Below are 16,923 nucleotides of genomic sequence, written 5' to 3'. Positions count from 1 at the left end.
CACCCCCAAGGCATCTTGGTGGTGGGCATAACATCAGACAGCGCATGAGCTTTCTCCTGCAAGACCTTTATCGTACCTTACAGGTGGCTTAGAAGCTGCACATTACTTACAATTAGTTGGTTTTGTTGTCCCTTCATTTGCTGGAATCTTGTTGATGGCTTCTGAGTGCTTTACAGTGACTGCTTGAGTTTGTTCCTCCCCTGCAGCATGGATGCTTTACTTGCATCCTGCTAATTCCCTTTCACAGCACCCATTAACAAGCGCTATCTTTTTCTTTCCATTTAGCACTGGTCAAGTGCATATTTTTCATCTGTCGCCATTGATTTGATCTCCCTCCCCATTTGTTTTTCCCCTGTACCCTCCAGGTTTCTTCTGTCTACCCTCCCCCACCTTCGTTGTGGTTTGGGATCCCTATGCTCTCCATGTTGCTTCTGCCTGCCACTGTATTGCTTTAGTCTGTCTGTGATTCACCCCCCTTTGCCTACCGTTCGTTGTTTGTGTGCTTTCCCCTTGCCCATCCTTTGTTGTCTGCGTGCTTTCCACTGTTGCCCCCCCCCCGTTGCCTCGACCCCCAACCCACTCCCTTTCTCCTTTTTTTAGGTCTCACCTAACGTTGCAGTGTGCATGCGCTGCTCGCTCTGCGAGGCATAGTGTAGTAGGGTAGGTTTTAGGAGTGGAAGCCCCGCCCCTTTTTCCATTGGCATTCCTCATCGTACATGCTAAACGCTGGCTTTTGATTGTAAATGAGGCTTCTTAGTCCCTCCTTATTACCGCCCTGTCTCCGTCTGGGACTGCCCATCAGGACTGGATCTTTTGCTTGCGGCGTTACACAGTCTCCTTCATTAGTCGGGACGCACTATATTTTTTTCACAATGCCGAAAGCTTGTTTAAAATGCGCCTCGGTGGGCTCTTACCTCGTCCTCAGACCCGAGGTGGCGCAGCGTCCTCCTGTCGCCACCTCCCTCGGGCGCCCCCAGGGCAGTCCAACGTGTCGCCATTACTTCATCTTGAAATAACCAGCGGGTCTTTCCAGGAGCATGTTCAACTATGGATCCTGTGGGATACGTTGCAGACTAACCACAAGGTATGCAATTGCCCTAGGAACATACTGTACACTGCTAAGTAGTTGTGCATGCAGTCCACTCGGACCGAAATAATGTTTAATAATCGCCGCTATTTGGTTTGAACTGTTTCATAGTTGTGCATGCAGATCACTTGGGCTGAAACTATATTTAACACTCAACGCCATTGTTTTGTACGCAGCATATTTGACTGTCTCATAAGCACCCGCGTCTTGCCACCGTTGTTTAAACGCAGCATGATTAACTTTATTAGAAGCACACACACGCCTTACCGCACTTTATTACTTTTCTTCTGCACAAATTGTGCAGACCGCTTGGGTCTATGAAAAGAGCACTGAACATAACGCCGCCGTATACGCCTTCTAGAATGGTCACTTCACACACGTTATGTTATGTTACATACATTTGCATCGCGCACAGCTGCCCCAGCTAAGGGGCGTCCTGGCGCATGTCAGGTAGTATGCAACACCTACAGGGAAACACAACAGATGAAGAAACAGATAGCTGATTTATTAAAACAAAAAGGTTTTTAAAGGTTTACGAAAAGCTAAAAGGTCATCTAGTAACCGCAACTCTACCGGAAGAGAGTTCCAGAGCTGGGCTGCTCTGACCCGGAAGGATCGGCCACCAACCCGACACAACCTGTATCGAGGGATCACAGTAAGTGCTTGGCCCAAAGATCTCAAGGACCGGGTAGGCACATACCAGGACAAAAGGTCCGCAAGAATTTGAGGACCCCCTCCCCTCAAAATCTTGAACGCCAAACACAGCACTTTGAACTGGATTCTTGCCCTTACAGGCAGCCAATGTAGAGATCTCAAAGTGCCGGAGACGGAGCTTGATCGGGGTAAGCCAACTATGGCTCTCGCCGCGGTGTTCTGAACGCGTTGGAGGCGGGTAACCTCAGCCAGATTGGAGCCTACCAGGAGAGAGCTTGCATAGTCCAGGCGGGATAACACAGTAGCCTGGACTATCAGCTGCCTGGTACGATGGTCAAAGAACAGCACGCTTTTGCCTGTACTTTGCAGTTTGTTTAAGCATGAACACTCCGGTCCGGAGATTGTCTTGTTACTTGGCCTGGGACTAATAGGCAGATTCTCCTCTTTGGGCTATTGGATCACTTGGGCTCTCTGACGGCTCTCTGCCCTGTAGGGTGGTAGAGGTGTTCTGCTGGAGCCAGGGAGTCTGAGTGCAGCTCCGAGGTGTCATGCTTGAGGGGGTGTCTTGAGTACAGCCCTGAGGTATCGTGCTGGAGCCTTGTGTCAGAGTACAGGCCCGAGGTGTTCTGCTCGTGCCCGGTGTCTTGAATGCTGTTCCAAGCCCCAGCGAGAGGACAGCTGCGTCGTGATGGAGCCACACAATGCTATTAGCAGAGTGAGGTATTCTCATATCCTGTACATTGTTTTCACAAATATTTTGCGGATGTTCGTAAGTATTATCAAATCTTATAAGTGATGGAGGGGGGCCATTTTAATTTTGGGGAACCCATCACACCCCAAATGTGTTGGTGAAATTATGTGCTAAGGGTGCCTCACCTTCGGAAACACAGAAAAAGGTCCGAAATGTGCCCCGTCTGAAGACTGGCAGGTTCAATGGGTTCATAGTTGCATCCCCTGTGCCGTTGCTCGGGTCTCCCAGCAGAGCCTGTGTGTGCTGTGAACACTGGCTTTGCACGCGTGTTGTGCAAATCAGCAGAGTTGTACTCTGTTCCATATGCACACTGTGTACTTGTACGCAGTGTAACCGATCAGCGTATTTAATGGGTGTTTTATTACAATGTGTTTGCTGTGCCTTATGCCAGTGTATATCATGAGCACATGCACATATCATTTCAATGTGTTAGGTGTGCATTATGCCAATGTTTTTAAAGTGCGCAGTATTTGAAGGTGTTCAGTAGAGGCATTGTTTTTTTACAAGTGTGCAGTGTTATCGTGTGCATGGTTTTAATATCTGATACCAACAGCCTAATATTTTATCAGTGGTGATGCCATGTCTTAGGAAGATGAGCTGCCCGCACTCTAACGTATACTTTTCTGATTGGAAATCAGGGTTGTTAGCCTGACGTTGATTGTTATTGGGTCATTGAGTTGTGCTATTGACATTGTAAATGACGATGCCTTTTATTTATGTTTCGAATTTTAAAACATAAATAAAAGGCATTGTCATTTACAATGCCAATAGCTTAAACTTGCGTAAATGCGAGACCTACTGCATTGCAAATGCTTGTTTTACCTTTGTTGTCCCCCCCCAATTGCCTCGTTCCCACAACCCAATCCCTTTTTTTTCCTTTGGAAAAGCAAATAAACGCTGGCCACATCATAGCAGTTAAGAAAAAATGAATTAGCAGTGACTGCATCATAGTGTTTTTTTGGGTTCAAGTAGTTTTTATTAGTTAAAAATAAAAAAGAAGCATACATTCAGAAATACACGCAACACAGGAGAAATCCATGTAATACAAAATACGCATGACAATACAGTTGATAGACAGATAGAACAAATTGGTACGGCAGAGTTAAAGAAGTGGATCAATTGCACTGCTGATAGTAGATGGCATGGGTAAAAACATTGGCAAAGCTTGCTTTTATTGGTAGCCAGTGGAAAGACTTAAGTGCAGGAGTCACGTGATCTGATGTGGTATCCCTTGTATAGTAGCCTCTGCTCTTTCCTTTGCTCTTTCCTTTGCCCCCTCCCTCCTCTACAACTCCTTTGAATGCCTCTCGGTCAACATCAATTCGCCCCACAACAGCCCACTCCAATGCCTTCTCCTTTACCACCCTCCAGGCAATGCTACTGTATTTGGCGAACAGCTGTCGGATCTGATCACTCAAACCGCTCTCAACAGTGACGTCCGAATAATCCTGGGCGACCTCAACCTAAGATGGAATGCAACCAAGAATCCGCTCATCCAATCTCTCACCTCCCTTCTTCAAGACCACGATATGATCCAACACTGCTCAGAAGAAACACACCATAGAGGAGCGATCCTAGATGCAATCATTGCGGACAAAAAGACAATCTCATTTGACCACATCATCCCTGTGGACTGGTCTGACCACCACGCCATCCTCTTTCACATCAACCACCCGGCTCTTTTCCTCCCATCCACTAAAACCTCCCCCAAGTGGGTCAGAAACTTATCGAAAGAGCCATGGAAAGATCCTGGAGGAACAACCCCACTGCCTTTAACCGGAACCAACTCAAAATAGCTCGCAAAACCTACCTTAATCATATCCAGAACCAAAAGTCATCCTTCTTCTGCTCTGCTCTAGACAAGGCTAAAAACCACCCCACTGAACTCTTCAATATCATCAGAAACCAAACCTCCATACCTATGACGGACAGCTTAACTACGTCCAAATCCCAGTGCGACGAATTTGCTAACTTCTTCAACTAAAAAATTGCCTCAATTGACCGATCTTGCAGCAATCTTTCCGTCCTCTCAGAGTTGCGCCCTACTGCTTCTACCCACTCAAGACCTACAACTGCGGCCACTCGCTGGTCTTCCTTCCAACCCATCCAAACCGAAGCGATAAGCGATCTCATTGCCATCGCTAATCCCTCGTCTCACTCCCTTGATCAGCTGCCCTCGAGACTGACGAAAGACCTGAAACTTACTCTAGCCCCTATCTGGGCCAAGATCATCAACCGCTCTTTGAGCGATGGCTCCATCCCTGACTGCCTTAAACTAGGTCAAGTCACGCCACTCCTAAAAAAAAAAAATAAAAAAAAAAAAACAAAAAAAAAAATAAAAAATAACCTGGCCTCGACCCTACGGTTTTGAACAACTTCAGACCAGTGTCGAACCTGCCGCTCCTAGCACACATTTTTCCAAAATTTTCGATAACTCCGCTAACCCATCACCTAGAGAGCTTGAATCTTCTTGACCCACACCAATCTGGGTTCAGAAAGGGCTGCAGCACAGAAACCGCAATCCTCAATGTGATGGATGACCTACACATGTCTCTCGACTCCAACCAATGCAGCCTCCTCATCCTCTTAGACCTCTCAGCAGCGTTCGACACAGTGGATCACAACCTACTACTCAATGTCCTACAGAAGAGAGCGGGGTTGGAAAAAACTGTTCTCAAATGGTTCGCCTCCTTTCTCAACAACCGCACACAGATTATCAAAATTAAAAGCTCCAAATCTGCCCCCCTCCCTATTACTAGAGGAGTCCCACAGGGGTCAGTACTCTCTCCACAACTTTTCAACATCTACATGGAGCCCCTCACTACAATCCTAAGGAACTCCAACATCCCCTTTCACCTCTATGCGGGCGACACACAACTCTACCTGGAAACAACCTCGATCGCAGACATCCACAGACTAAATGACCCACTCAGAGAGGTCCAACACTGGCTCTCTTCCAACCACCTCAAACTTAATGAAGAAAAGACAGAAGTGCTCCTCATCTCAAACAAAAGTGAAAATCCCCAAATATTCGAATGGCTCAAAGCCTTAAACGCCCTCAATGTTCCTCTTGTTCCTACAACCTCCGTCAAATCACTGTGGATCACTCTGGACCCAAAACTGGACATGAAAGAACACATCTCTAAAACTGCCAAAAGTGCTTTCCTTAACCTGAAACTTCTCTACAAACTTAAACCCTTCCTCCCCTTGAAAGACCTGAAACAGGCCACTCAGGCACTGGTACTCTCCAGGATTGACTATGGCATTGCTACTCTGACTGGAACAGCCAAATCTCATCTAGGTCCTTTGACTGCTACCCTTAATGCAGCAGCTAGGATGGTCACGGGAACTAAGAAATATGAGCACATCACCCCGGCTCTCAAGGGCCTGAAGTGGCTTCCTATTAACCTACGAGCAAACTTCCACACAGCCTGCCTCACACACACCAAGCCCTGCATACAGGTAAACCGGAATATCTGGCCAATAAACTCAAGAGAGCCGGTCAGTCCAGGATCCTCAGAAGCTCCAACACGCTACTACTCATACCTCTGAAATCACAGAAACGTAAAAGATCTAACAGGTCCTTTGCGGGAAATGCTCCTATGATATGGAACTCCACCCCCCCCCCCCCCCACATCAGAATGACCGCCTCCTTCCCGAAATTCAAGATACTACTCAAAGCCTTCTTTCTTGAGCGGGCTGGACCATAACGAGAACCATCGTATGACTTTGATAGTTCACTATCTCCTTGGTCCTAGCGAGAACCTGATGACTCTCACTTGATCTCCGCCATGTCGCCCTCATGCTGATACTGTATAGACTTTTACGTGCTACCATGTTTTCTCATACTCTCCCTACCCTGCTTCGACCTACCTGTTATGTTGATGCTTATTTGTATACGTTGTGAAGCGCACTGATAACCTTCGGGTCTAGCTAGTGCTATACAAAACTTAAATAAATAAATAAATTGTGTGCCTGAAGTGGTTCTCAAAGGCACTTGGTGCATCTAGTAAATTGTACATCTGCATTGCAAACCTCATTTTGTTCTCCGCTTTGCAAACCATTTCTTTCAGATGTATGATATACTTTTCTGAGTGAGTTACGTTTTGGTTTAATTGATTGATTTGCTGCGTGGTCTGCACTTTTGAATTGGAAGCCAATACTTTGCTTCTAGTTATCCTCTTCATTTATGGGACCGCTTCTACTTGCTTCTCACGCACTGAACGTCAATGTGCTGGGTGGAGAACAATTGTGATGGATTGCTGTGATAGCTTGCCTACCTTCACAAATTGTGTGTGTGAATTTGCAGCACTCTTAAGTGGCGTTGGCCTTGTGATCTCATTTGGAGCACAAACTTGCAGTTTTTGTTGGGCATATTATTTATATATCCAATTCTTAATATTTTAGATTTTGATCAACTATCCCTATGAGATTTGTTGCCTATTGCAATTTTCTAATGATTTAAATGTGTTCTCTTATTCATATCTGGATCTGGCCCTGAATGTCCGACTTGATTGATAGTGAACTGTTGATGCTTTTGGGTGAATAGGGTATAGAGTAGATAAGACTTTTCTTGTTTTAGGTCCAGATTGTTATTGTAACTCTATTTATACAGCGCTTACTACCCCTGACGAGGTGTTAAAGATCTTTTCGACGAGAAGCACACTACTCCGGAACCCAAGAAGATCAGTAGTGGATTAGTATTGTGAAATATGAGTTTATTTGAGCCGTGGACATGTGAGTCTGTTAGTTCGATTGAATAGGATAATGGAGGGATAGAATATGGAAGAGTCTAGAAAGTGTTATTTGGGAGATCATAGTAGTAAGATGAGGTTTGGGATGAGTAAAAGGAGAGATGGAGGAGGGACTTGTCTCTAGAAAGGAATTAGGGAGATCATAGAAGTAAAATTAAATTTGGGATGAATCAAAGGAGGGATACATGAGGGAAGAATTTAGAAATGGTTGTTTTGGGAGATCATGGTAGTAAAATGAGGTTTGGGGTGAGCCAGGAGGGATAGAGGAGGGAAGAGTCTAGAAAGGGTTATTTTGGAGATTACAGTAGTAGATTGAGATTTGGAGGTGAGTCAGAGGGAAGGTAGCGGATATATTAAGAGACGTATAGAGTGAGGCAGACTAGTGCATTGGAGAGAGTCAGTTGTTTTATTTATTTTCTTTTACGTAGGAGTAAAGTAATACACGTATACATACATGAGGGCATAGAAAGAAAGGGTGTATATGTATAAGGAAGATGATCTATTGAGATTCAAAGTTGTATTGTATAAACTCAGATTTTAAAGAGTTGCTTTACTTGAAGCTAATTTATTTGTCTTTTCAACTAATTTTTTATTTTATCTTCCCAATTTTCAGTAATGAAGTGCTTGTAGATAAGAGTTGATAGTATCTACATATTGCGTTGATAGTATTGATTTGAGTTGATAGTATCTACATAAGCGCCAGGATGCCCTCTGGGTGACAGGATTGCGCTCAATAAATACACAAAATAATAATTAAAAAAATAATTGTGATAAATAAAACGGAGACCCATAAGCATCTAATCAAATAACTTATACAAAAACTATGCAGTGACCTATAAACATGTTAAGTTTCATGTCATATATACATTTGTTAAGCAGACCTAAAGAATATCTATATATTTAAAAAACATAGGGGGTCATTAGTATCGCGGGCGGATCTCCACCGCCGGGCTTGCGGTGGCGATCCACCCGCCAAATGCCCCTGTTGGACTCCCCGCCATATTAGCATGGTGAGGGGCCCAGCGACGGACGGAATGACCGTCCGACGCTTTTCTGCCGGTCGGATTGTGTACCGGGCGGAAAAGGTAGCTAATATGGTGGCGATGCCTTGCAGGCACCGCCATCCATATTAGCATGGGCAAGCAGAAAGGCCTTTCCCTGGCGGCGACTCCTCCCTGGAAAGCCCGACGGAGATTGCTTTGGGGGGCCGCTACAGGCCCCCGGGGGTGTGTGTGTGTGTGTGGGGGGGGGGTGGGAGGTTGCACTTTGCATACACAAGGTGGCAGACACCGCGCAGTGCCTGTCACGTTGTGCATGCCAATGCACAACATGCATATTGAACATTGTGGCGGGTGCTGTTTGCAGCACCACCCGCCACAATGTTCAATATACGGGATGCGACCCCCAGGGTGGCGGTCGCATCCTACTAGGCACAGTGGGACCGCCACCCCCTGGCGGGTGGTCCCGCATACCGTTACGGTGGTGGACAGAGTTTGTCCGCCCGACATCGTAATGGTGCCCATAGTTATTACACATATCTGTACAAAGAGATGTACATATCTAGATACATATAAGCAAATTATAAATGTTTACATACAATGGGTTATGCTGTACATTAGTGTTTGAGTATGTTGGCTATGTAGGGAAGAGTCAACTCTTGAGTAGTTTTCTGAAGATAAGATAGTTATCCATGGATCTCCTATTTGGGGGTTATGAATCCCATAGTTTAGCTGCTTGAACAGAGAAAGATGTACCACATTTGATCTTTTTCTTGTATGGTGGGTTTTGAGGCAAGGGGATAATCTTAAGCGGAGTTTCCTTTGTTGAATGTATTTTGTGATTTTATTCCTAATGAAAAGTGGTTCTATTCCATGTTTTCCTCTGTGGGCAATACAAAGCAGCTAGCAGGTTTATCTTCTGGCAACCGGTAGCCAATATAGGGCTGTCAATGCAGGGGAGAAAGATGATCTGTGGTAGAGACCAAATAATGTTAGTTGATGGAAAAGGAGGTTTGAGGATGTTAGAACAGTTGTCATTGCTAATTGAGGGTTCGGCCATGTTGAGGTGTGATTGACTATTTGTGAGACACTTGTTTGTGCATGTATAGTGCCTTGAGGTGGTGGGTGATTTTTTTAATTTGTCTACCGAGGTATGACTGACTAACAGGTGCTGATATAATGTAATCGTGTTGACCTGTCTATCACTGAGGATGTTTTGTTTGAGCAGGTTTGCAAATCCTATTTTGTAAGAGGCATTAGATTTTGTTGAGTGAAACCGGATTGTGTAGTGCCAGCTGCGTCTTTGTGGTTGTGCTAGTTTATTGCACATGACGTTGGGTTCTATATAGCAATGTTCACTTTGGTAATTGGGGTGAGGCTTGAATCTGGAATGTCAATTTTGCTACATGAGATTGATTCCTCTTACAGTCAAGTATTTTGGGCTGTAGCCATCTAGTGTGGGATGCTTTGGGATTGGGCTTTTTTCAGTTTATAAAGTTCAGTTGAAAAGTTGCATTTTGTTGACAGTTTAGGGTGCATTTGTTACTGAGCCAAGTTAATGCTGTTGGATGAGTCCCCCGGTGACTGTGCTTGAGTGACAAATGGTAGACGCTTGTAGGAGAATCCTGGTGCCAGAGAGGCTAGTTTGGGCGATGGGTAAAACGTATATGTCTACTCATTCGTGGTAAGTGCTGGTGGTGGATGGTTTGTGGCTGAATCTTGAAGGTCGATAAGACCGGACTGGGAGTGTTTAAAGACGACAAAAACAAACTGTTATAACCTATGGTCTCCTGCTGGGGTCACATGCGCCTGACGTGAAGCATCCACAGCAAGAGGTAACCAAAACATAGATGGAGTCTAAACAGTTCCTTCCCCGAACACCCCCTCCCGAGCCGCGGCTCGGAACACTCTGTGAGATGAATGCTTTGTCACTTGAGCTCGGTCTCCCAGCACCAGCCTAACCATCATCTAAATTTGGGAGATTATGTTCCTCCTGTTGCCGTATCGGGTTCTGGAGATCACATGCCCAATCACAGGCCATACTTAACACCGGGCCAGGCGAGGTGCGCGGTCATTCGCGCTGCCTTCCCTTTCTTTGAAAAGGTCGCTGCTACTCGCGGCTCGGTGCCTTGTTCTGGAATACCGAGACATTCTAGCGAATTATTTCTGTCCACAGGATCAATTTTTGGGGCACCTGAATTGTATTCTATTTCTTTTTCTGCATTTTCCTGGGAGATTTTGACCAATATGTTTTTGGTTCTTTTAGCCACACCGGAGCTGAAGGACTTTTTTGCCAAGGCCCGGAATGGATCTGTCCGCATGATCAAGGTCGTCATAGAGGATGGTAAGTGTCCGCTTTTCTCTGTTAAATTCGATTTCATGTGTAGTGTTTTCCCCACCCCCGTTCCCCACCGTCAGGGAGCCGGAGACGGATGGCTCTCGGAAAGTCTGCTCTAGTCAGGCTGGAATGCTGCCTCTGAGAATAGCTCGGTGAGATAAACACAGCTGACCGCGCGCACGCATGGCCGCGCGAGGGCCTCCGTCCTGCCCGCCAGGCTGCGCTTTTTGGGGTACACGCATTTCTAGGTTTTTATATTGACCCCCCTCTTGTGGCCTGTCTCCCGGCACCCCACTGAAGAGTGACGAATGAGACCTCTTACTCCGGAGTATCTCCGAATGCGGTCTCGTGACGGGGAAGGGAGGGAGGGGGGGGGGGGGTTGTTACACTGCCTGGCTGTCTCGCCGAGCGGCTCCATGTATGGGAAGCGGGAGGCTTACTGCTGCGAGCAACGTGGGTACCTCACTCTTTGTGTTTCTAAGCACTTCTGTTTTGGGCATATTGCTTGCTTTCGAAAGGGGGTTGGAACAGCTCATTCTTGGACTGCACTACACTTGGACACATTTTGGACGCGCAGGAAGGAAATGTTTCAGAAGTTGCCAGTGTTACCTACAATAATTCAGATACTGCCCTTCAAAAGGGCATCGTTTCATTAGATACAATGCCCAGCCACAGTAAATGGAAGTCTTGGCATGCTGCAGCCACCGAGTACTGGTTGTTAAACGCAAGCAGATTAAAGTCTCTAGACATGGTTTTCTTTTAAAAGAAATATGGACTGGAAACACTTTATAAAATTAAGCTTGACCCAACTTGTATTAATGACAGCACAGAGGGTACAGATGATTTTTTAATAAATATAAAGGAAATCATTTTGTGTATTTGCACATCTGTACTACAACGGAAAATACGTTTAATTAGGTTGTGGTAGCACTCAGACAGAGCAAGCACATAACTACTGCAAGTGTCTTTTTCACTAGTGATGATGTCATTTTGGTAGCTGCAGTCATTTTAATTTCCTCTTATCTTCGTTTTACTAGTTACATGGTTATGATTAGTTTTCAGTGAGATGATCTAGTGTCTTTTAAACAGTCAAGGAGTTCAGTTGTAACTGAGGTTATCTCTGACCTGACTTTTCGCTCTCATTAAAGATTCCTGAAAGAGCTAAATCTTTGAATACAGCGGAACAATTAAATCGAAAGGTTGTATCTCTACAGTCCTATGGGGCCTTAACAAATGCAGATACGATAATATATGCTGCTTTGAGTGCTGCCACAGTCTGAGTAAATAGCAAGGTTGTAGTTACCTACAACAATGCATGATGCGTAGTAAGGAGGTGTCTATATTTTGTGGTGTTTCATATAGCACAAGTTTGTGGCTTTCGGCCATTTAGAAATTTCTGAAAACCAGGAAACAGTGAGATAGTAGGAGAAAATTAAGGGGGTAGAGCAAACTGGGTTACACATGAGACTGGGACAAGGAAGCAGAAATTTGCAATCCGACTCTGATGACAATAAGGTTTATCTATGGCCATAAGCTCTGTGCCAGTTGCTGGTTCTGGGAGCTCAGTGGTTAAGCTATAGTGAGGTCAAGGATAACATGTCTACCTACAAGGTGATACTTTGATGTTCTCTTCGGTTGTCTAATCTGCTTGCTTGCTCCCCTCCCCCCCTCCTCCAAAATTCTTTTACACCAAGACTCGTAAACAAAAATAATTGGACCCCTCTGCTAAATGTGAAGAGCGCTCCGTGAGTCTCCCATATCTCAAAGATATTCATGGGCATTCGGCAGAAGGCCTCACCACAAGGCTTAAGGGTGGACGACCCCCCCCCCCCATCACTGCCCTGCAGGTGCTGATGAAACTTTATCCATTTGATAATTGCAAAGGAGGTTTAAAAAATTGGATGCTCGTGGGGTCTCAAAGACAGGATGAAATCTCAAATTGTTAGGGCAATGTGGTGTCCTTTTTCAAGCGTACTCCGCTTCATCAAACCAGGCATGCAGTTTACCCCTAGAAATATTGACTTTGGAGTGGTGGGTGCTCTTGTCTACTTTACTCTGAATTATGGCAACACTATCTCTACAGAATTGCAGCCTGCTTGCTATCACATCCCCAGTTTGAGACATAGTCTGCCCTGACTTACTGTGAAGGGTAAGATGTCTTGCACACTATTGTGCATATTAGGTTTGGTGTAATGATGCTCGCACAATTCCTTGTTAATGATTCAGTCTGTTCTACAACAAGAGGGTTTGGGGTGGAGGCTCGAAGAAGTGTTTTGCTATTGTATTGAACGTGCAATAAGCACACAAGTATCACGGCTCAAGAATGGAGCATTCGTTTGTGCATGCTAAATCATTAGCTTCTATTTTCATTTTGGTGCACTACTCTGATAAAAGTACGCTATGTGACAGATATAGATGCATGGCTGGCTAATTGTAATATGCTCTTCTTTTTACTGTCAGGCTTTTTGCCAGGAGGGGTCAATAGCTTGAAAGCGATTGTCCGCTAGCAAGATAAACTGATGCAGAAAGTAGGGTATGGTGAATAAAATTATGAGAACTGGCCTCACAATTGCAAACTGGCAAAACATTGCACTCCTGTGAAACTAGGAACCCAAAATGAAGACGCCTGCATTTAGTATCGTAAAAGCACTACAATGTTTATCATTTTCTTGAATTTTTTATCTGTCTTGTGTGCATTGCAAACATGCTATTCATTTGAAATTGGCCATATGACATTAAGTAGAAGCCAAGTTTATTTGCTTATTGGACACCAAGCGCTGTTTTTGACCCTGTGTTTTCAATTAAGAAATCAAAGCATTCTGGACAACATAGTCCCTATTTGCTTCAATTGCTCAATTCATTTACTGCCAATTATATGTAAAGGGACAGTTCAGGACAGGGTTCAGCATTGTTGGTTTCTATTGCCATCCTCCTCCATTCCTGTGTAGACCTGTACTGCATCATTCGTTTGACATACGGGACACTTGGCCCTTACTTCCTAATAACTTTTTTGGGGACAAAGGGTGTATCATTCTTATGCTTACTACACCACCCCAGTTTTATCCCAGCCATATGCAAATCAGCCTTGACCCTGTTCCTTGTGGGAACAGTCCAGCCCGAACTGCCAAGCCAGGTCCACCCTGGACCGTAAACCAGCATCCTGGGACCGGTTTCAGGGCATCACCCTTCATCAGCCAGGCTAGCTTGAATCCAGTGGTGTAGTGAGCACGGGACCCACGTCTGGGCATACCCTTCCCACTTAGGTGAGTGTTTGAAATTGTTCTGCGTTCTGTCCATCAATTGTTGTTTTTGCATTGGTCACCTCGAGTGGGACGGGTATGCCCAAACGTGGGTGCTGTCCTCTCCATGCCACTAGAGTCAAGCTATTCTTGCTGATGAGGGCTGAAAGCCCGAAACCGGTCCTAGGAAGCTTGTTTCCGGTCCAGGGAGGACCTGGCCTGGCAGTTCGGGCTGGACTGTTCCCATTGGGCGCAGGGTCAAGACTGATTTCCATATGGCTGGGTCCAAACTGGAATGGCATGGTGAGCAAAAAAACGATGGATTTAGGCCCAGATCTCTGTACTGGGGTGAATGTATGACATGTTTCTGCATTCTGTCCATCAATTGTTCTTTTTGCACTGGGTACAAGTGAGAGCAGGTACATCACTTCAGGTCTCCTCACAGGCCTCCCCAGCAATCTTCTCTCTCTTCTGTTCATTCACAGGTCCAAAGGTTTAGCTGGGGGCGGGTTGCTACTTTTGTTCACAGCACTAACCAGTGGGTGGAGAAAACTCCTGTCCAGTGGTTCAAAAGTTCCCAATGGCAAACCACCCCATTTTCACCACATCATGTTTAGGATCCTACACCAAACTACACTATTCTCAGGAAAAATCAAAATATCAGAATATATCTACCCTTGAAAGGAGCATTGGGTCCCACACAGGGATGTTTCCATGCTAATGAGCAGTTCTCTCCTACCACCAAACTTGAACAACTGCTGGAACCGGTGTCCCATCCACTGTAAATGGTGTCAGGATGGCTGGAGTGCACTCTGGGATCAAAAGGCCCAGCATCCCTAGATCTCACTTCAAACTTAACTGTGAATGGCCAGGCCCTAGTCTGGTCTCTTTTAAGTTAATGACGTTTCTGGACCCCCACAACGTCTCTTTATGCAATAAGCTGAACTGTATACCTCAATCAATCAACTCTGATTTGCAGAGCGCAACTAATCACCTGTGAGGTTATCCAGGTCCTGGGTTCTTGCTGGGATCATTTGAAGAGCCAGGTCTTGAGTACTTTTCTGAATTCAGGGAGAGAGGATGCTGTTCAGAGGTGCAGAGGGAGGTTGTTCCGGGACTTGGCTGTGAGGTAGGCGAAGGAGTGCTCTCCACTTTTGCTTCGGTAGCTGCGGGCAGTGTGAGTGAGGGAGGTGGAGTAAAGGTGTCTGGAGGGTTGGTGGAAGTTCAGGCGGTGGTTGATGTATGCTGGTTATTGGTCGTGGAGGACCTTATAGGTGAGTGTCAACATCTTGAATTGGTATCTTTTCTGGTTGGGGAGCCATTGGAGGTTCCCGAGGTGGGGCTGGGGGAGCTGATGTGGTTCTGTTTGGGAATGTCGAGGATGAGTCTGGCGGCTGAGTTCTGTATCATCTGGAGTCTCTTGAGGAGTTTGGTGGTATATCCTCCGTAGAGCCAATGCTATAGTCCAGCAGGCTGTTGACTAGGGCTTGAATGACTGCTTTCCTGGTACTAACAGGGAGCCAATCGCAGATATTTCAGAGCATGCAGAGGGTGTGCAAGCAAGCGGAGGAGACTGCGTTGATCTGGTATTTCATGGTGAGTTTGATGTCCAGGAGGATGCATATGTTGCGGGCGTGGTCTGTTGGTTAGTCCGAGTTCAGTGCGCCACCAGGTGTCGTTCCATGGGGAGTTGTTTTTCCCAAAAATCAACACTTCCATCTCGTCTGTGTTGAGCTTCAGGCAGTTGGTCTTCATCCCATCGGTGGTGCTCATCATGCAGTTGTGGAAATTTGTACTGGTGGTGGAGGGGTCTTATGAGAGCAAGAGGATGAGCTGGGTGTCATCTGTGTAGGGTATGATGTTGAGGCAGTGTGTTTTGACAATTTCGCAAGGGGCGTCATGTACATGTTCAACAGGATGGAGCTGAGGAATGAGCCTACAGGGAGACTGCAGATTATGCTCTTGCGTTCCGAAGTGAGGCAGACCTTTTGGGTTTGTCCTGTGGGGAAGGATGCAATTCATTTGAGGGCGTTTCCCTGGATCCCAATGTGGCGGAGTCTTTTGATGAGGGTGTAGTGGAATACGGTGCTGAACGCTGCTGAGAGTTTGAGGAGGTTCAGGGCCACTGTTTCCCCCACCGTTTCAGGAGGCACCCGATGCTGTCAGTGATCCGGGCTGTCTTGGTGCTGTGGTTGGCACGGAAGCTGGTTTGGGAGTTGTCCAGCAGATTGTTCTCCAGGTGTTTCGTTGAATTGGTGGTTCATGGGCTTCTCAAGGACTTTGGCGGGGAACGGGAGGAGAGAGATAGGGTGGTACTTCTTGAGTTTGCTTGGGTCAGCATAGGGTTTTGTGAGGAGGGGTCTGACCTCTGCGTGTTTCCATAGATGGGGAAAGGTGGTTCTGGTGATGGATGCTTTGAGAATAGAGGTGAGTTCACAGCTGCTTTCCTTGCTCCAGAGGTTGAAGAGGTGGTGGGGCAGGGGGTCCGTGGGTGCTCCAGAGTGGATGGAGTTCATGATGGCTGTGGTGAGTGACCTCCATGCGGTGAGCAGATGATTGGGGGTGGAATCAGGTGGCATGAGGAGGCTGTAAAGGTCTGTGGATTGAGGTTCGAAGTTGCTGTAGATGGTGGATATCTTGTGGCAGTAGTCAACAGGGTGTTGTAGAGTTCCTGGGAAGATGTGCTGTTGTTCTCTGTGGCTGAAGGGCAGGAGAACTGTCTGACGATGTTGAAGAGTTCATTGCTATGGTTGGAGCCGGCTTCTATGCAGTAGCCACGGTGCATCTTTTCGTGTCTTTCGGGTGTTGATGGAATTTGTTGAGGGATGATTTGAAGGTAGCTTGGTCTGTGGGATCTTTGCTGATGTGCCATCGTCTTTCTAGGTGTTTGCAGTCGTATTTCATGGTCCTGAGTTCTGGTGTATACCCGCTGGCTTGTTTGGTGGAATTCTTTGTCTTGGCAGCCTTGATAGGGGTGACTCTTGTCGGAGCAGTTGGTGATCCAGACGGAGTAGGTCTTGACTGCCTGTTCCAAGTTGGTTGCGGAGTCTGGATGGGTGATGTTGAGGCATCCGTCAATTGGATCTCTGTCACTTTGTTCTT

At 46.1% G+C, this 16,923-nt stretch overlaps 1 protein-coding gene across 2 annotated transcripts in view; it reads left to right on the top strand.

The window, feature by feature from the left end:
* The window catches only part of TWF2 (twinfilin actin binding protein 2), a 266,779-nt gene that overhangs the window by 46,826 nt on the left and 203,030 nt on the right, over nucleotides 1-16,923 (top strand). For both annotated transcript variants that reach the window (XM_078661460.1, XM_078661461.1), the window contains exon 2: nucleotides 10,511-10,588. In XM_078661460.1, coding sequence (XP_078517586.1) covers nucleotides 10,511-10,588 — 78 coding nt within the window. The remainder of the gene's footprint in view (nucleotides 1-10,510; nucleotides 10,589-16,923) is intronic.

This window comes from Lissotriton helveticus, chromosome 9, assembly GCF_964261635.1.
Source record: "Lissotriton helveticus chromosome 9, aLisHel1.1, whole genome shotgun sequence".
In the NCBI taxonomy this organism is placed as follows: Eukaryota; Metazoa; Chordata; class Amphibia; order Caudata; family Salamandridae; genus Lissotriton; species Lissotriton helveticus.
This window is presented reverse-complemented; position numbering and strand designations above follow the sequence as displayed.